Source organism: Antedon mediterranea, chromosome 10 (assembly GCF_964355755.1).
Source record: "Antedon mediterranea chromosome 10, ecAntMedi1.1, whole genome shotgun sequence".
NCBI lineage: Eukaryota > Metazoa > Echinodermata > Crinoidea > Comatulida > Antedonidae > Antedon > Antedon mediterranea.
Genome location: NC_092679.1, coordinates 15,848,397 through 15,870,700, shown reverse-complemented (window position 1 = coordinate 15,870,700; position 22,304 = coordinate 15,848,397). Strand labels below are relative to the sequence as shown.

Genomic DNA, 22,304 nt, shown 5'->3' with positions numbered 1-22,304 from the left:
GTGATGTGCCCATATATGGACATGATGATGTCATATCACTACCATATTTGGGTATATTACTATCATATTTGGGCACATCACACTTTTTTGATACTAGTGCTAGTTTGATAGAGCTTTAATTATTTTCACAATATTTTATATTTTTAATTAATTTATTTATAAGTTCTGCTGGTTAACCTCATCCCATATATGATTCCCACTGGAGAGATAGTGTCCTGAACTTATTGTTTTGGGAAAACACTAGAGAAAAATTACTCAATACATAATTAGGCTTGAAAATAGCCAAGAAAGCGCATGCTTTGCTCAGAGCATTTCAATGTAAATTTGCATGAAATTAATTACAAATTTAAATGGTGCCAATTTAGTGTGGCATGAAAAATTATAATTTTGACTATTTTTATGTTTTTAACCAACTCGCACTACACAGATCAAAATAATTTTTTTAAACTTTTACATCGAGCACACCACAACTCCTCTATTACCAACCCATTCCTCTTTCATCTCCGAAACTAGAGTATATAGGTACTTTTGTAGAAATTTTGGATAGTAAATCACTACATATCTCCCTATTATGTCACATAAAGTTTGATAGTGTAAACAGAGCTTTAGTCAAAGAATATTCGTGTCGATATTACTTTCCCAGGCTAACATAAGAAGGAGGTTTCAATTGGCAACAATCTAGTAGAACCTACTGTACACATATTGTGCCTTTGGTCATCACCTGACATAGAATCCGCCAAAACTTCATTGAGGATTTCAGTAAGGAAGCACATCCCCATATTCCTATGAGCTCACAATGAATTAACATAACGTTAGGTCTCAGATCATCGAAAATCGAAAGCTATCCAAGAACAGGAATATTGCAAAATTTTTATTTAAGAAACGGCTTACGTCACCACTGTAAAGTCCATCAGTTATACAAAAGCATTTTCTAAATATAATATCTTACAAAAGAAAACTGTTTGTTAAATTTAATTTTATTATAATTATATCATTTTGAAATCTGACGTATTTCAAGAAGACAAAAATAAACAATTTAAAAAGATATTAAAATTTGACATTACAGTTTGTTTCTTTGGCATACAAACTTGATACGGTGTTTCTATTAATAAATTGTCTAATTGAAACTTGCGTGTAAACCAATAGTTTGGGGAAGACTAGTTCCAAGTATTGTATCACAAAAATAAACAGTTTTGGAAATCGTGCATTCCCATATGAGTTTATTGTCAATTTTCAGACAAACATTTCATTATTATTGATATAATAATTAGTGTATATGGACGTCTGGAAATGTTATAATTATTTTGATAACAGTACTAGGATTATATAGTTTGTAATTGTTAGGTTATTATTGATGTTTTAGGTTGTGAAGTAATAACAATATTTAACTAGTTGCGAAATTAATTTAGGAAAAGTGATTTTATATATTGAAAAGAGAACAGAATTTAGTATTAAAAGCCTTTCCACAACTTATAACTTTTCATTGAACATCTCCTGGACATAGAATCCGCCAAAACTCCCAATTTTTTTAAACGATACTCATTAAAATCTGTGGTTATTTTTACTTTCTATTTATAGCATTGATATAAATAATAATAATAATTAAGACATGAAATTTGGTTCTAAATAGACAAGTAATTACTGTACTAATTAAGGCCACAAAACATCCCTAAAGCGTGGTTCCCACTAGCGACGCAACACAAGGACGTAACGCAACGCAAGTGAATTGACCAATCAAAAGCGATGGCTTATTCGCTTGTGATTGCTAACTGTCTATAACTTCGCTTGTCATTGGTTAACCCGCTTGCATTGCGTTTACGTCCTTGCGTTACGTTCTAGTGGGAACCAAGCTTAAAGATTAAAAGACACAAATAAAAGGCTGTAAAAATGTACAAAGCTAAAGATATAAGTGGCCTCATAGTATTTAGCAGGTCTACTATATGTTTTCAAAACTAACTGATGTTGACAATTTTAGACTATGATGTCAACAATTTAGAGGATGACAAACAAAATCATGTAGGTGATGATGTCATTATCTTAGGTGCAAAAACATTCAATGTTTAGGTATGTAGTGTCAATAATGTTGATGTTTATTATAAAATTATTGCCTTATTACATAGGTATCAATTATGTTATTATATTAGACCCTCAAATGTCAAAACAATTTTATGGTAGGTAATCTGTTATAATTCGTTTCCTGCAATTTTCTGTAATATGATGACTGCGTGTTTTGCCTTTTAATAATGCTGACACGGCTCAGAGGCCTCATTAATTTTAAACATTAATTGATAATGTAATCCCTGAGGATTTCATACAACACCTTAAGATAGACTCGTTGTCATCATAAACGAGATCCTTTATTGCGTTGTAATACCTGATTCACAGATGATAAACTCATTCACAATGTAACATATTGTAACAAATTGTTACATTAGTGTGAACGTGTGAAAGCGTTTCTGTGTTACATCTGTGTCAAATGTCGGATTGAAGTAATCTTTACAGGCCTCAGTAATGTTACACAGTGTTATACGCGCATATCTTTCTGATGTGCTTTTACGCTGATTATATTACACCTTAAAAAACTAGCGTGTGAAAGTATTGTAACTCGGTAAGATTATTCAGGTACATACTCGTATAACAATTTTGTTACATTTGTGTTGTATGTTTGAATCAGGTATAACATCATAATAGAACATCTTCGTTCGGACACCCCTCTTAAGGCCCATTTACACTAGGACGATAACGATCGACGATAAATAGATAAGTATGCATTTTTCTTATATAAAACAAAATAATTTAGAAAGGTTTTCGTTCTAGAATTATAGAATACTTATTTATGCTGTCTTTAAGAAAATAATATTTTTTTTAAATCCAATCAAATGACGTCATGATCAATAAACAAAAAATATCGTTGTATTTGTCACGATATTATTGTTCTTACTAATCATGACGTCATTTGATTGGACGTCTGAAAGTATCATCAAAGGAAGCATAGATGGTTCCTGAATAGTCCTAGAATAAAAACTTTTTAGATTTCTTTTGTTTTATGTATGAGCAATGCATATTTGTTTATTTATCGTCGATCGTTATCGTCCTAGTGTAAATGGGCCTTTAAGGGAAAGATCTCCTGTGAAACAAATGAAGGGAAATAGATGTTTATATACTTTGTTGGTCCAGAGGTTCTACTGTATGTGTAATTGTTTGAGGTAAAGAATGACTAAACCACAGGTCTACATGTATTAGATGCATTTCACAGAACCTAGAATATCTTTCTAGAAGACTAGTCTCTGTGCCGAACTTGACCTTTCCCCCTGAAAAAATAGTTTAACATTTGTTTTGTTGAATATGCCATTTTAATGTTACATAATATTATTCACTTTGACTAAAAATTGGATCTGGAAAAAAAATGATAATTTCCTGGAAAACTGTAATTTAAAGATCAGGTACAGGCATGAATTTTAAATATAATATTTGGTTAATTGTACATAAATCAAATATTTGTAACAGAAATCGAGACAAAAAAACATGAATTTCCCTTAATATGGTCAAATACAAAATTTGGCAAAATTCTTCCATAAAAACCAGAAAGACTTTTTTCCAGTAGTTAGATAGTTAACCTAATGTAATAACATGTCTGATGACTCCCTAGATGGTGAAAAAAGATGGTGGATATACAGTGGATAATTTTTTCTATAGCATGAAAATAAAAATCTGATATATATATAATATTCAAGTTATATTACCTATATTAATCATCTGATAACATTTTTTAGCAAATAAATAGTTAAATTGGCTAGTTAAATTGGCTGCCAGCCAATGGTTTTTCGGTTGAATTTAACAGTTTATTTTTTTTTTATAAGTGAAAACATAATTTTATTATTTTTTTTTTTCTTTGGAAGTGATTAACTTTATCAAAACTACAAAATGGCCGATGTAATTTTGTTTTCATGTTTTTGGGGGACTATACATCTTTAACAATATTATAAGTATATATATTATGTTTTATGGTTAACATTTACAATTTTACTAAACAAATTAACGCACATTTCAATCACAAACTTAACATTATTTAATACTAGCGTTTGTTTCTTAACGTTTATTAGCACTAACGAATAATTTCCTACAACTATTGATACAATCTGCTATTGGCGGCTTAACTTTCATTCATCTTATCTCACAGTATTTCAATCTAATAAGACAAACTTTAAAATAGCATTTTCTAGACATTAACCTTACATAGGCTGTTACATCCACTTTATCATTTGGGCAATATCGAGGGTACAGTATGTTTCAGATATACATTTAGTGTCGATTACATTACTTCTTAGATACTTATCTTACTCCGATAAAACTGGTTTCGTTTTTACTTCTCCATAAGGAAAGTTAGCGAAATGATAAATTTGATAATAATGATTCAATTCGGAAGGAATAATTAAAATAATAGAAAGCTATGTTTTATTTTGTACTGAATTCATGGAAAATGGAAAGAATGTTGATTGATTTAATTAACAACAATTAGTAATTTTGTCCACAAATACGTAGATTTAATCAGAACATATTCTCTTTCTGGATTTGTTTATGAAAACTTATTTATTTTTAAAATTTAATTATGAAAGTTGTCTGCAAAATGTTTGTTTTTATTTGTTTGTTAGGAAATAAACACGACAACAGAGATTTGTGGGTTGTAGCCTAACCAGGATGTAAATCCATTTAGATGTAAAGAGGAAACTTTATAATTACTATTCAATTTTTAAATATTTTATTTTGTCTATTTATTCATTCAATAGGTTTATTCATCAATTAAGATTATTTGTTTATAATTTTTTTTATTATGTTAAACTTCAGCTAAGCTCTGTCTACACTATCAAACTATGTTACAAAAAAATGTGATGTCATATCACTACAATATTTAGCTATATCACTACCATATTTGGGCACATCACACTTTTTTGTCAAACTAGTTTGATAGTGTAGACAGTTAAAAGGGATATCACTCACCACTAGTTATCAGTAGCCAAATAGCCAAGATAAATTGCTAAAATATTTATTAATGTATGTAGGCTTAATCGGGTATTCAATTTATTCATTAATATTCATTCATATGTTATCCATTTATTTATTTCTAATTAATATACTAGGGACAATCAAAAAACTCTTCCGAAAGCTGATATAAAGCATTTTTATGCTAAATAAGCAAAAAATATTTGTTTAAAACATTACTATTTTACTTGTTTTTGTAGCAAACACCACAATCCCTTGCGACATACCCCGGTAAAGCAAATAACCAAACGTGGTCAAGTCTTCAACGAACACTCTCTGATGAAAGCATTGCTGCAGGCGGTGGACCCTACAAACGGTTAGGAGAGCACGGAGAACAAGGAAACGAGTCCATGTTCAGTCAGGCCTTCCCTGCACTTGTACGAGGTATGTTAAACAACACTACACAGAATAAATATGTTATAAAACATATGATTGGGAAAATATACCGCTTATAGCAAAATTGCTTTATACTGCATTGGTTAAACTATATTTATTTATTTCAATTCTCCATCCGAGTATTGTGCAGTCAGACAAATTCCCAGTTTGGAAGACGTTCATTTTCTCTATCTTGGTAGCAGGTATTCATAAAAAATCATGGCATAAAAGAGTGCGATAATGAAACATAATGCACAAGTCTAAGTTTGTGCGTTAATGGAGATGCGACGCACTTTCGGTTATTCACAATGTTGTGCAACATGCACCATTATTAAAAAAAATACCCTGGAGTGCGCCGCATCTCCACTAACGCACTCTGACTTTTGCAATATTTGTATAATATTGAAGGTGTTTTTACTTTAACTGCATGCATGCTTTAGTAAAGGGGTAACACCAAACTAGATATTTACACTCACAAATTAACAAGAATTTTTGTTCCTTCTCTTATTAACTAAAGTGCGTCGTCTACAGCGGCAGAAACAAAGTACGTATCTGTGATGTGTGTCACTCGTTTGTCACAGATGCTTGGTGTTTTCCATTTTGGACCATTATCTCTTCATCGCAACACATTTTTTTGGGTTTTTTTACCCTGAAACCCATTTTTAGATAATTACTCATTAAAGAACATTTGCCAATTTTAAACATCATATACAGTAGAATAGTAGACCAAACAAAGTGTCCCTTTAATAGGACTGTCCCTTTAATAGGCTTGTCCCTTTAATAGGCTTAGGCTTGTCCCTTTAATAGGGTTGTCCCCTTAATAGGACTGTTCCTTTAATAGGCTTGTCCCTTTAATAGGACTGTCCCTTTAATAGCCTTAGTGTTATATTGTCCCACGTTTATTTCACGGGAAAGTGAATAATAATAGTCTAGGGTTTACCAAATGAGGGTAGCTTTAGTGATTTTTTTTTTCCATTTCATTGATAAATTTCCTACATTTATTACATTTGCTGGATAAAAAATAGAAGCTATTTATTTTATTTTGACTTTTAGTATTCAATTTTACTTAATTTTTTATATAAATCAATTCCATTTGTAGGGATTGCTTTCTTTTATTTGTTTGCTTTATTTTCACTTCATATCCTCCATTCATTTTGCTATTTTATACAAATATACATTCAATGTTTCATAGATGTATGCTGTGTAGATATTTGCTTAAAACTTTCACTGGGTTATTTCCTAAAAATCTATAATTTGTAAACACTTTTTAAACTCTAAATTAACGATTTTTCAAAAATAAATCTTGTTTTTGTATATAAAACTCTTTTTTTCCAATGGGATCTAATTGACTATTATCAGTGGATAAAACTTTTATTTTATGATTTTTTTAATACACAATTTTTAGATTTTCAATTGCTGAGTAAATCTCCATTTTACTTTACAGATATTGCCAAAATTATCATCAATGAAAGTTTAAATTTTTGCCGATTGTCGCCTTTTGCAGAAAGTAATATAGCATTTTGCCCGCACTGTCACATAGCATGTTGTGGTTGGGTGTTTTGACTTATTTGCATGAACCCCCTTGATTTATTCTAATCAGTTTTGACACCTGTCTAATGATTGACGTATGGGTGTATCTAAAATCTGTGTTGAATTAAGTTTCTATTAATAGATCATTTTTATTTTAAATTAATTTGTGTGCTTTATGCTTGTCTGCAGATGCTTTTTTACCTAAATTGCTGTTTTCTGCTCTTTTTATTTATTTTTTAAACATTTTATGTTCGTCACCTTTCATAATCTTAAAGTCCTAATTAACAACAGACTTGTTTCTACTCATTTAGCCATGAGTCTACCTCAAATACTTTCCTTATAGTGCCTGCGATTCTCCTTACTAAATTTAACTCCTGTTCTGTTAGCAACCCTCCCAGCTCATGTCGACACGTAACTTAACTCAACTGTGTTGACATAAGCGCTCTAAGCAGCTGACCGCAACTCAAATTAACGCACAGTTTCATAGAAATATGTGTGCTGTTGATTTTAACTCTTTTTTTTTCCGGAATTGATTGGAACGCAATAAAAACTTTGATTGTTAACAATTGATTTTTTCTTCTGCTTTGAGTATCAGCTCTACATTGTACATCCTTGATCTCTGTTCTACTTGTTTGCTTCAACGAATTGTGCACTCCTGGGGTCTTATAAATGTTGTAAGCTAATATTCTTCCACCAAGCATAAAGGTTGTTTTAATGTATTCCCCTCAACAATATTTCAACCAGGAAGGGGTAAAAATGACATCCCTGTTTCAACCAACTAATACCATTTACATACACACATGCATGTCAACTTATAATTGTTGATCCAAAATTGCTTTGAAAACTCCAACAAACTCTACTTCTGATGCTTCTATGTCGCATATGGTAAAATCTTTTTCTTTCGTCTTTTTTCATTCCCGGTGTTCTAAATTTGACAATAATAACAAAAATATAAGATGTCACATGGATTGGATCATCACATGATCAGTCACATGTTTAGTGACTAACATAATGTGCAGCAAAACACCCAAGTGGGTGCATCAACTACAAAATGATTTCCTACTAAAGTGCATTTTGTTTTATTATTGATATTTTAAAATAATAACCTTAATTTTGTTTTTATAATGTTGATTTTTTTCATGATTTGTGAAAAGCCTGATATGACTTCCTGAAAATGCCAATCAGATCAAAATATAACAGATTTTAAATATAACAATATTAAATTGTGGTAGATTTACACACATTTTAAGAATAACAGGTTTTTCCCCATTTGCCTGTTGGCTATACTGTTTTGTGTAATTTCTCACTTATATTATGGTTCGTAACATTCTGATTGAGGTATAGAAATACATGAAGCTCTGTCGACACTATCACACTTTATGTGACAAAAAAATGTGATGTGCCCATATATGGACATAATGATGTCATATCACTACCATATTTGGGCATGTCACTACCATATTTGGGCACATAACACTTTTTTTGTCGAACTAGTTATAGTGTAGACAGAGCTTAAGATCTAATGTTCTATTAAAGTTAATTTTCTCTTTCACTGGTCATCTTTTGATAAAATACAAATAGATAAAACAAAATTATTCATCTGATAAATTCACTTTTTGGACTGGGTAGTCTTAGATTCCTATCTAAAACCACACTATAGCATCATGGTTAGACAGACTAATTCTAGGGTTCTGGTTCAATCTTGATTTTGGTCTAGTGTCTGGATTTACTCAGTACATTCAGTGCCATTATGTACCCTTGGAAAGTTGGCATAGATTTGTGGGTGGGACTACACTCGGATTGCATTATTAAATAAGGGGTGTGATTATATTCGAGCATGGGATTATACTCGGTTATAAACGTTGATTGGTAATTGGGAATTGTGTAAGTGAAAAGAGATATCAAAAAGATTATTTTCAAATAATAACACCTTTTGCTTTCCTTTTTCAGATTCGGACTCAGTAAGTCAAACTGGTTCAACTCCAGCTGTCTTCCCTCTCCCAGACAATGCTTCGCATTTAGATTGGCAAAATCTTGTAGCTACAGCAAGTAGAGCTTTTGAAGGTAAGTGGTAGAGGAAAGCTGAACTATTTAGAAGTGGTCTAACTGAACCTGAACAGCTTTCTCCGTGGCCATTTATAAATTCTTAAAGGACACACACAACATATTCTCTTGAGTTGAGTACCTGTAATACATATTGTTCTAATCTTCTATAGCTACTGACTATTCCCACTATTGTGATATGTTTTTTTTCAACCACTTTTATTAAATAAAGCAAAAGGCAGAACACAAGAAAATAAGACCAAAACAAATATTTATGTTATTGTCAGCCTCTGCCCTAACCCTTGTCTCTATCATAGCTCCCAAGTTTGGCTATTCATGACTTAATTCACCATTAAAGAGGTACTGTGCCATATTGGAACCACTTGTGTAGATAATAGGGAACTTTTCGATTTGTGAGGACCAAGAACCAACCTAAGTTAGGTCAATTGATGTGTCATCAGTTGTAGATGTATCGCTGAAACCATCAAACCTGTGTCGAAGTAAGGAGTGAAGAAACACGTCCCAATATTCTGACATGCGCACAATGAACTAACATGACATAGTTTGGTCCTCTGTCTTCGCTTGTGGCAAATCGCAAGCTCTCTATACAATAGAAAGTAAAACGCCAACATCTTTTGTCGATGTTGTTTTGTTGTTCTTCCACATTCATATCTTAAAAATGTTCAAATGCATCATCTCAAACGAAAGCATACGGCCATAGTCAATAGACTTTAAATTCAATTGAGGTAATTAAATCATCCCAGATCCAACAGTTATAAAGTCAATGATGATTTAATCATTTTTGAAAGGTAAAATATTATCAGTGACATCCGCTAGCAGTTGTTAAATAGTTTGTGGTTTTCGCGTTCTGAACATCGGCCAAAATGCCTTTGAGGCAAGTTAATATCTTAAAGATAAACATTTATATTCTGAAAAGTAATATTTAATGCCAAATGTGAGAAATGAAGACAAATTTTTTTAATCAATTTACCGTAACAAACAGCTATTTATAAAAACAAACTTCTGACGGTTTCATTTTCTACTGGTATTTCTTGGTTTTAAGAGTGGACTACCAATCGTCGGTTTTACCTGATGTGCTTACTTTTTACCTTCCTTCCTTTCTTTCGTTATGACTTCATCGTACTCTATGTGAAAGTTTCTATCTTCTCGTCTCTATGGTATTTTCTTTTTTTCTATTTTATCCGAACCATTATCACACAGAGTTTAATTTTCTGTTTGTTTTTTCTAGGTTGTTAAAAAATGTATCCTACTAATGTATTTATTCTACTTGTATCTTTTTGTTTTTTGGAATGCACCATTTAGATTAACCTGACATTTTTTTTTTACACTTGGTTGTACAATATATGAATGTTTAGGCCTCATCGTCTCAGTGATGTTTCCATTTTTTTAGTTTAACTTTAGTTGAATTTTTTTTTTATCGAAATCATTATCACACAACAATGTTACTTGTGTAATTGGTTTCTCTGCTTCATTTTTTGTTTTTGTATGTAAAGCACTTGGAAACATTGTATTAGACGCTATATAAGACTACCATTATTATTATTATTACTACTACTGGTTTTTGTTTAGTTCATTAAAAAATATGTATTTTATTTCCTTAATCGAAGTTAGTGTCATAGTTATTCACCCACAACCAGCTAAGTTTAGCCTCCTACCTGATGGTGATCCATGGTCGAAAGGTCCTGAGACAGATTAGTAACAACTTTGCCTGTTTAGAGCTAATTTAAGTTTATATCTCAGCTGCACAACCTGTTGCTTATCTCAGATTAAATCATTTCAAACCATAATTGATGGTATTAAGCAATACACAACATAGTACCTTCTGCAGAAAGTTGAACAATGATGATTAATTTGACCTGAAATTTATAATAATTCAAATTAAAGTTGTATCGGACGTTAATATTAATCAAATGTTAATATTAACTACACTTCGATTCAAAATTTAGACCTAGCAATTTGCTAGTAGATTTATTTTTATGCATGTAAATTTCTGGTATTGAGGTCAATAAAATTATGAAAAATAATAGGTCTGTTTGACAATGTATTTGATTGTCATTTGAGCTTTATAACTAATTTAACATCTTTTTCTTTTTGTCTAAATCTCTGTCTACACTATCAAACTAGTTTGAAAAAAAGTTTAGATAACAACATCATCATGTCCATATATGAGCACACCACATTTGTTTGTCACATAAAGTTTGATAGTGTAGACAGAGCTTAATACAAATTAAAGTTGTATCAGAATTGAAAGTCAAATTACATTATCAATATGACTGTAGGTGTTAAAGAATTTTCCCTTTTAATGAACTGTGATTGTTGTGCAGTGTCCAATGGAGATAAACCAACGACTCATGCACACGTCACATAAACCCGTCAACCAAATGCGGTTACAACGGCTGCACAATGCAGTCATCAGTTACGGTCAACTCGTGACTCGTGGTAATTTTAAGGATTAAGGTTGAAGAGCAATTTACGTCACGTTTTACCTCTGATGTAGTCAGGCTGGTATGGTTCTTGGTGTCTAGCCAGTTACAATTGAAAGTTGTATTTTTGCTTAATTCTTTTCAGAGAATTTTTCAACTGTGAAATATATAATGATGATGTCACATTTGCTTCTTTCAAGATTAACTGTCTAATACATGTTACATGATTTTAAATTAATGTGTTTTTTTTGGATCATGTCAATATTTATTCTGCTGCAGTTACTGCAGCCTAACTTTTCTTCCTGCAATAATATACTGGCTATATTTTCCTTAAATATACAAGTTTATAAGGCAGTCACTACACAGTCAATAAATAGTGGGTATAATTACCCTAAAAACAGTAATTGTAATAAGTAATTGTATTAATTGGTTTAAAGGGTAAACAAAAATGCTTATTAGAATAATTTTGGCGTGGTTCCTAATATTCTATTGATGTGTATTCATTTGGTAAACTTACTTTTGGTTTTAGTTTAGAGCTGCTGCTTGTCATGAAAATAAATATTACTGTGTGTTAAGTTTCATGTATACAACGTGTGTCATTGTCATTGGCTCTTTGAGCATGCTCCGTTACAATTTGACGTGAATGGCGTCTTTACGGCTAGGCCACCTATTTCAGGAACATAGTGTTCCAATTATAACATCAACAGTTAATTTAATTAACTTATTTATACTTACCTATTTACTGATTCCAATCATTTTTTTATTTTAAATTTGGCAAGAAGATAGGCGTAAATTTTATAAAGTCATCATGACTATGTTGAATTTTATTCCAGGTGGAATCGCTAATGGTTTCACTTTGATCGTTCTTATACTCGATACTTAACTCCAGTCCAGCGCCTACTAACTGCAGGTGGGGAGTAAGTGCATTTATTCTCGTCTTGAATGTTCCATTTGATTTTCGTCACCTTTTTAAAATTATTATTGTTGTAAGTTTTGAGGATGTTTTTCCGCAAGCAAAAGTGGATGTTAATACGTTCATGCCTTTCGGTAGTTGGAAAAACTCGTTCCTGTCCACGGTGTAATTTTTCAATGTCTTGTTACTGATGTTTCCTGACATGCTCATAACATATTGTGCTACCGTTGTTTACACTTCAGGAAATTTCGTTTGTCACCGTGTTCGTTAATCGTTTTAGTTTAAGCGTCCTGATTTTATAATTACTGGTCAAAAAAATGTGTGAAACAAGCATGGGAGAATTTTAATTCATACGTGAATTGTGACATCTAGTTAGGACGAATAAAAAAAAATTACATTCACAAATAAAATACAATTTTCCATACTATTTTCCTTGATTGTATCTTTATACATTTGAGGATGTGTCGAACAAGCATTGGAGACTGTTAATTAATTATTCCATCTAGGGTGAATGAAAAAAATTACATTCACAAATAAAATACATTTTTCCATACTATTTTCTTTATTGCTTTGATTGTATCTTTAGACATTTGAGGATGAACAATTGCAGACAATATTAAATATCTGGCTTGTATATTTAGTTTACAACAAAGGATTATTCTTTTACTTTTGTCTATTACTTCATTGGGAATTAGTTTAATTCGAGGAAGGAAATATTTAAAGTCAAGGAATTATGTTTAATTTATGGTAGCAATATGACCTAAACATGCTATTTAGCCTTTTGAGTGCATCTATTTAGCCTCATGAGTGCAGCTATTTAGCCTCATGAGTGCAGCTATTTAGTGGCTTGAGTTCAGCTATTTAGCCTCTATTTAGCCCATCAGGTGCATGCTTTTAATTTAGCCTCTGGAGTGCAGCTATTTAGCCCCTCATGCAGCTATCTAGCCCCTCATGCAGCTATCTAGCCTCTCGAGTACAGTAATTTAGCCTCTTGAGTGCAGTTATTAAGTGTCTCGAGTGCAGTTATATAGCCTCTCGAGTGCAGTTATTTAGCCTCTCGAGTGCAGTTATTTAGCCTCTCAAGTGCAGTTATTTAGCCTCTCGAGTACAAATATTGAGCCTTTCCAATGCAGCTATTTAGTCCCTTGAGTACAGCTGCCTCTCTAGTGCAGCTATTTGGTAGTAATATTTGGAACCATATGGTTTACACCAAAGCTAAAAGTGTTTATTCATCATGCAAAATACTAAAACAATACTTTTATTAGAGTGTCTGCTTTTATATACTATGAATGGAGAATGATAAAAATCATTGTTTCTTTTTCATTGTTTATCTGCGGACTTATATCATAATACCAATTAATTTCTGCTAACATATGATGGATGTTTAACATGACTAAGAGATCTTCCTGCCGTGAATGTGTCTGGTTTTCAAATCCACTCTGCATGGGAATCAATAATATCTCCCATGTGTAACTGTGTCATAAAGACATTGTCTATCCTTTTCCTGTTCATGTTTTCTGATATAGAGTTGTTGTGCATTTTGTAGTGTTTTTCCTGAATTCTCAATAATTCTGAAAAAATATAGAGTGAATGTAACTCCAAATAGATGATTCAATGTTTCAAATCAATTACCACAAAGACTCTAAAATGCAAACGTGAGCTGTCCATATTTTCAAACTTAGTAGGAGTCCAGTTGTAATTTTGAGACATTTTTTTTCAGTCCAGTCATTTTTTAAGTTCATTGTTTTGTTTTCTACTCGGTTTGGATATTATACGAGTCCTATGTAGTTTATCTTTACATATGGTATTATCTGTCCAGTATCATAGGCAAATTGTGTAATACAGTGTCACATGTGTTACCTGTATTATGTTAAAGACTAGGATGTAGGTTTGGTTTATGGCCTAAATACAGTCATTGCATGTGATACATATGCGACACTGTATTACAGAGTAGGCCTATGATACTGTACATAATACATTCTAGAGTATCAGCTAGTTATTCAAGGGTATTTAAAAAAAATTATTATGAATGCCAAGAAAAACTCTTTATTAATTCCTGTGAAGGTCTTATACAATAATGAGTGTCAGATTAATTCTGCATGCTTTAACAGCACGCAGGGCAGACGTTTCACAGGATTTATTAAGAAACTCAATTACTTAAAAACTTGTCATCTTGAAAATTATCTAGAGTTTTAACTGACATAATAAATATCAAATAGTTTTCATATTTGTTAATTATACTTGACAATAAACGTGTGTGGCTATCTGGTTGATCAATATAAAGTTTAGAATACTCTGTTGTACGATCACTGCACGTTGATGATTCGTCGGTTTGCTCGAAGTTGAAGGTTGTTCGTTTTTATTCTCTGCAATAATGAGTGAGTCATAAACATTGGAACAAATTTCTAAGCGCTGTTCTGGCTAACAGAACAGTTTAGTCACCGTGCGTGGATCTATGTAGGTGTTCAGCCTATATCTTCTCAGAGCATCGCCTGTGTCTACCAGATTCAACGTGCATGCATGTGATTGAATGATCATATCTGGTTGTAGATTCGGAACAGACACTGCTGTTGGGTTTTGTAGCAAGTTTAGGACTGTTTTAAAGCATACTTTAGTGCCTTCAGGTTGTGCTTCAGTGGAGGGTTTATTTAGTTATTGCTAGTTTGCCTAGCTAGCTCAGCGTCAACAACAAGTATGAGGTTGAATATATTTAAAACATTCTATCAAAGAGGAACATATCATCTTCCATGTGACGGTAGGTTGATTGTTAACGTTTTCCAGATATTGGATTCAATACTTTCGTGAGAAAACCACTTATTTTCATGTACTGTAAATTCAAAATTAAATGTAAAATTAAAAATGTTACAATTTCTATATAATCAGTAAAATTGCATCTTTTATCAAGAACTGTATTACAATGTAATTAGAGTATTATTGTTGTTAATAATTAATTGCTTATTTTCTTAAGGCTAATATTTTAATTGGTATTGAAAGTTGCCTAAGAATATATCACAATCCTAAATTATAGTATACAAAAAGATGTATTCTTATAAAATTAAATTGTTTATTAGACCTTGAGTGAATCTTATTAATTGTTGTCACTAAAATCAAGACAAAAAATGTTACTACCAAGTAGTAATAGGCCTTGTAATCATGTAAAAGTTCCTTTTTTTCTTTTTTTTTTGGCTTAAAGTTTAAAGTATTTATGCTTTTAAATAGAAATTTGTTTTCAGTCCGTAATTTTCAAAATTTTTAAAATTCTTAAATTTTAGCCTTAGTTTAGTCATGTTTTATAATTTAATTTCTTTATTTCATGTAAACGATTTTTTTCTGAAATCAAATTTTCTACAAATAATAGACTTTCATTATGCACAAAATATTGTAAAAGTTTCAACTTGCTGGCTTGTTGATATCAGTTTTAAATCTACTATACAGTTATCTCAATACAGAAACTAGCATTATTATATTATATTTATCATACTGTAATAATCGGATAAGCATTGAAATCGAAAATTTAATTATTAAGCTAATAAGAAGTCGCTTTTATACAGATCGTATCCTTGTTGATCAATGCCTGTTCTAAATTTAACAACAAAAAAATCACCTAACTGCCTACAAAATGCTGTACTAATTAAATCAAGTTAAAGTGAAACAGATTATTTTTTATTGTGATTTCAATATTCAGATATTGTTGTAATGATCACACAAGTGTAAAATCACTTACTGGTTGAACACAAAATATTGTACAAACACTTGATTTTAAAATGTTGTACAGTACTTTAAAACTCCCATAATGAAATAAATGTTGAATAAAATAATAATCAATATTATTTAAAAAAATTATTATTTCCATAATATAAACAGTATAATTATTATATTTTTAAAATATTCTAATGAGCTGAATAAAGAACGAGCCATTAGCCATTTACAACATTACAAGAAAAAGAGAAAATAAGTTTTGTTTTTGAAAGTGAGAAGTAGCACTGTTGTGTACTGATAAAACAGTGGCTCTGAGTCAACTCATTAATGAGTTATTTCAGGCTTTGCTCTCCATTATCATCCACCGTCGCTTATCTTCACATTTTAGCTGCTATTTTAATTCTTTTTTTTGTTGTCTAAAAGGTCACGTCTTGAGGGCATGTTTCACTCTATAGGATATTGTTTATGCCATTTATACATACAGCGATGTTTAACTTATCTCTCCGAGTTTTTGAATCTTGTTTTGCTCACTTTTGAGCACTATTCCCGATGGAAGTATGAGAAAATGAAAGGTCTGTTAGGGATAATGTTTCAGCTTTCAATTATGTTATTCATTATTAATTTAAGTACTCATTCATTTATCCAAAATACTATGTTATTTATTTGAAAATTATAAATTTATTTTGTTGTAGTCATTTTCAACGATGCTCTGTAATAGATTGGTTTTCAAATGTAGTCTAAATAATTCATTATTAATTTAAGTGCTCATTCATTTATCCAAAATACTATGTTACTTATTTGAAAATTATGAATTTATTTTCTTGTAGTCAGTTGAAGTTAGATGACTAGCAACAATGCCCTATAATGTGGCTTGGTTTTCAAATGTAGTTTAAACCCTTCCCAGTACAAAAACGAACAAACTCAGAAACTTATCTTATGGACATAAACCCAAATTGTATTTTATAAATTTAATTTATTGCTGTTCGCATTTAATAAAATTGTGCCTTGATTTATTATTCTTTTTGTTAATTATTCATTTATTTACTTATAAATTGAATCATATAATTAGTACATTTTTACAGTAGTTAATTAGATAAGAAACACCAAGAGATATATTAAACATAGGAGTTCTGTTTTGGAAAAATAGACTGTAGTGTGGATTACTGATTGTGAGATCATGAGTTTGAATCCAACACATCCGCATTGCTTGTATCCTTAAGCAAGACACTTTACTTATGTTTGCCTCTCTCCAGGAGTATAATTGGGTACCCACTTAGATCAAGAAAAAACTTTAAGCTGATGATTCCTAGCTGCATTATTAGAGTACAGTATATTTCCATACGTGTTTATTTATTTATTTATAGTAAATGTACCCTTGGCGCAAGACATGCTATGATAATGTAGCTCTTTTCTATTTTCTATTTCAAACTTTTTCATATAAAGAGAGAAATGTAAATATCTATTTTAGCAGATACACCTATCAGTATTTTCCATTTATGTTGCTTGATTAACATTTACTTTATTTAGATTCATCTCGAAATCGTTTATCAATTTGAAACATTCAGTTTATCAGGTTTGACTTTCTGTTTCGTTTCCTGGTCCGACTAAAAAAGCCTATTAAAGACATGATTAGCAGTATCCACTACGAAACACTGTATAATCTTACTATTATCGTATGCTGTAAGTGTCTAAAGTTAAGTATGTAAGCTAGAGTACCTTGTGAGAAAGCTGGTCTTATGAATACCATCTGTTTGCTTGATATCACACACGACCTGATGAGGCATTAATATTAACTATGGGGTTTATGTAATCCATGTACAGAAGTATAGACTAAAGCAACAAAATAACACCAGTAAGCTTTTTCAAAATATCTGCCTTTTCAAAATGCCTTTTAATGAGGAAGAAAGCATTCACTCCTTTGTGGCTATAGTGTAATACCCCTTTCGCACCAAAACTCCGAAGTGATCTCTAGAGACACCGTGGGACTCAAATAAAATGAGTGATCGTGTGAGGATGAGCTTTTGACCTTAAACTCTGGAGTTTTGATGTTTGTACCTTTCACACCAAAACACCAAGGTGTCCTCGCAGTTCGCTCTCCGGAGAATGTTTAGCTGTTAAACCCGGCAGTTTTAAACTCCAGAGTTGCTTGATTTTACCTTTCACACCAAAACAGCGGGGCGTCAAACCGGAGTGTCTCCGGAGTTTTGCTTTTGGTGTGAAAGGGGTATATGAAGAGATTCTACTTTTTAGACCATTGTAAAATGCTAGCCCAAAAAAACAAGTAGCCGTATAGACTATGTAATAATTATAAAATAAGTTAGGCAAGCCATTATGTTTCTATAGTTTGAACTTTATTTGTTCATCTTCAATAATAAAGCATAAATGACATAGATCATCTCCATGCGTAGAATGAAGTCCTGTTATTTGACTTCAAACAGAAACATAAAACAGTGTTGCCCGAAAGCTCTGCTAACTTTTCTGGCTGTTTTACTTTATCGTTTTGATTTAGCTTTTCGCTTTTATTTTGTATCTCCATTGAGATCCAGCCACTGATACCAACAGCATTGTCATTTGTTCAGTATTTTGCCTTTGGATTGATAAACATAAAACACATACACAATATATTAATGACATTGGCAGGTAATGAAGCAATTAATTTTATTGGACTGTGAAATTTTCTGGATTTACAGTATTTGTGAACAAATGCTGTGAAAACATGTGTAATTGCTTCCTGTTCTTTAGTCTTCATTTCTTAAGCATGAATCAACAATTTAGCTTATCATGCAGATATTGCAGACTAATTAGCATAATATAATGCACAGTTCTCAACACTTTGTGCACAAAAGAAATTGTGCAGTGGATTGAAAGGAAACTTTACACATGTACACATACCTTGGTAGGCTAGACCTGGCCATTTTCATTCATATGGTTTATTTTTTGTCTGTGTTAGACAATATATGAAATGTCTGCATTGCTGCAGTGAGATTATTGTTTAAGCTTTATTTGATAATATTGAAAGTATTTCTCGTGCCACTGACATGGACTTTTGTTTATCTGACAGATAGAACAATTTTATATGACATGAGACTAATTGTTTTTGAAACAAAACAAAAACAAAAAAATATTTATATCAAATTAAATTATTATTTATTTTTGTTAATTTCAGGAAGTGATCATCACAATGGCAAAGTGGCATCAGTAGATCGACTAAATGACAATGTTTCGGATGTAAACGAATTGACGCCCTCATTTCAACGTAATTACATGGGGCGCAAGGATGTGCGATACCGATCATCGGGTGGTGCAAGATACAAGAGCCAACAAAAGACGCCAACACGAGCTGTCAATGGGTACGTATGGGTGCATATATCATTTAATGTTATTCTTTTATGATTATTTGACATTGCCTTAAGCTTTGTCTACACTATCAAACTTTATGTGACAAACAAATGTGATGTGCCCATATATAGACATGATGATGTCATATCACTACCATATTTGGGCATATCACCATACTATATTTGGGCACACTTTTTGTTGTCAAATTAGTTTTTATAGTGTAGACAGAGCTTTAAACAAAATGTATTTAACTTTTCTTTAATAAATTAAATTATTTTTCCTAAGTATCTGTATACAGATCATAAATATTCCAAGGAAATGGCGAGGCTATATGCCATGAACCAGGGAGTAACAAACCATTGCAATTATTAGTCACAGATTCCAAAATGCTTTCTCGGCGGACTTGACAAACTCCAAAACAGATCTGACAGCTTTTATACATGAAATTGTTTTCAACTTCAAATTGTTTGATATTTGATTTTATCATAAGTTTTATATTAAATTGTTAAAGTTGGTTAAGTACATAACCCAGTGTTTGGATTAGTCATACCTAAGCATACATTGTGGTCGTCTAAAATGCTTAATATCGGCCATCCTGTGCTGTGGGTATCCCTCTAGCCTCAAGTTCCTCTTGTCTCAACTTGTCTCAATATATTAAAACTAATAATTTTATAATAATTATAATCCCCATCGGCTATGATACTTATTTTTCGTATGTAATTAAATTAATATAAATTGTAAAATAACTTTTCTTTCCTTTACTTTTCGCAAATAGATTTTTGTTATTGTGGTTTTACTATAAAATAATAGTGTGAAATTGTTATATATTATTACTAATACTGTAATAAGGATTTGTATTACAACTGATTATTTCTTCACCGCCAAACCGAAGAATAATGTTATTATTTCAAACTAATAATTTACATGATTTATATTTGAACCTAAGATGTTGCAGAGGAAATTCGTTGCAATCATTACAATTTTGTGAATGATTTTCTAAAAAAAGTGTAGTAACTTTTGCTATTGGCAAAATGCCTAAAGTTTAATAATAATAACAAATAATTACAGTATATAAACAGATAATATATAATAATAAAGTCTGACATTAAAATTAATTATAATTCGTCAAGGCAGTAAACCTCGGCATTTAAAAAATAGATTACAATTGACAGTTGATGACATTAATTATACCATTTTATATAATATCAAACATTAACAAGATAATTTTGAAGCGGTTTATAGAAAGATTATTAATTAGGTACTGAATTTAATTAGTATTGATACCTAATTACTAGGGCAGTTATTATGACATGACTAAGTCTAGGCTTAAACTTTATATCATATAACTATATTTTACAACTGGTGACATATGCTCAATTGAATTTCTACCAACGCTTTTATGATAGACTTTTACATAGATATTTTACTAAATTCCAAAATAGTAACTAGGCACAAAATGATGGAGGGTTGAGATCAAATAGAATCTGTGATAATCGGTCATGAAATATGTAAAATGAGAAATAATAATTATGAAATATATGAGTTCAATAGTTCAAATAATTTCATATTTCACCTCATGCAATTATTTGTACCATCGCACGAATATAAAATTATTTGTTTTATAATAACAACATCATTCTTGTAAAGAAGAGGTTGTGCCGTGTGCATTGCTGCTCCTGTTCGCAGAACAACAGACAAACTGCTATTGGATTTCACACAGATTTTTTTTGTACATGCGAGAGAAAAAAATTACTATTACACGATCTTTTATAGTATGTACTATTGCGTGCCATGTGACCCACAATCCTCCAATCAAATGACAGGAATTTATTTATATAACAAAGAATATAGCATCAAATGGTTTTTACATTGCGCCTTTCTATGTCTACGTATATTTTATTTTTGTGCAGTACAGACGACATAATATTTGTGATAAAGTTCCGCTTCATTATCTTATGAGCACATAAGTTAATTTTGACTTTAATTGACTTGTGGGTGTCTGTATTTTTGGCTCTACCCGGGGAATCGCACAAAGTTCAAGTTAAATGACAAAATATAGCCTCAGGTCCTTATTATTCCAGATAATATTGAAATCTGGATACACACATGTTTTAATCTATAAAAGGGATTCAAAGCTTCTCTTAGTTTTACTGGGGGTCATTCAGTTTTTAAGATTTTTTGACTACTATAAAATATCATTGAAAACATTATTTTTGCCAATAAAAAGCAGTTTATTTTTAAGGTTATGATTTTCATCTTTTAAAGACCAGATTTTGTGACTGAATTATTGTGAAATTATATTTTATTTATTTTTATTTTATTCATTTGGCATGGAAAAAAACTGACTTAGAGAATAGAAAGTAAATTTACTGACAAAATTCGAAAAAAGGTATATTTGTTATTATTAGACTCCTTTGGGACACCCCTAGCGACACTTTCGCAAAAAATAAACCACGGACAATATATGTTTAAACACTACGACCAACCCTCAAAGCTCATAGTATGGTGATATAAATACTGTAAATGTTTTTAAAGGAGACATTTTGTTTGGGTCCTGAAGATGTCCCAATAAATAAGAGTTTTAAAAAAATTATGTTTATACCAGGTTGTCTGCTGAAAAGATATAACAATCTGTCAATATCTAAATAAAAGCTGAGTTTTCTGCTGATAGCAATAGACTAATTGCTAAATTATCAGCTAATTAATTTAACCTTGAAGTCTGTAATCTTCACCAAAAAGTGATCTTTTGATTAATTGAATACTATTTAGTGCCACTGTTGTAAAAGTGTAATCTCCAAATAAATTATTATTATTATTACTAATTATATTACTTAGCCAGTCTTGGAAAGACATTAACACCACAGTGATACAATGGTTAGGACTTTTGCCAACATTCAGCAGGGTTTCATGGAAGGAGTTGT

General features: G+C 31.2%; 1 protein-coding gene across 6 annotated transcripts in view; it reads left to right on the top strand.

Annotated features, from left to right (window-relative positions):
- Window positions 1-22,304, top strand: part of LOC140060149 (signal-induced proliferation-associated 1-like protein 2) — a 99,441-nt gene that overhangs the window by 71,405 nt on the left and 5,732 nt on the right. For 4 of the 6 annotated variants that reach the window (XM_072106241.1, XM_072106240.1, XM_072106239.1 and 1 more), the window contains 5 exons: window positions 5,241-5,424; window positions 5,933-5,959; window positions 6,860-6,922; window positions 8,896-9,009; window positions 19,211-19,394. In XM_072106241.1, the coding sequence (XP_071962342.1) occupies window positions 5,241-5,424; window positions 5,933-5,959; window positions 6,860-6,922; window positions 8,896-9,009; window positions 19,211-19,394 (572 nt within the window). The remainder of the gene's footprint in view (window positions 1-5,240; window positions 5,425-5,932; window positions 5,960-6,859; window positions 6,923-8,895; window positions 9,010-19,210; window positions 19,395-22,304) is intronic. The other 2 variants (XM_072106242.1, XM_072106243.1) reach the window with 2 other exon arrangements.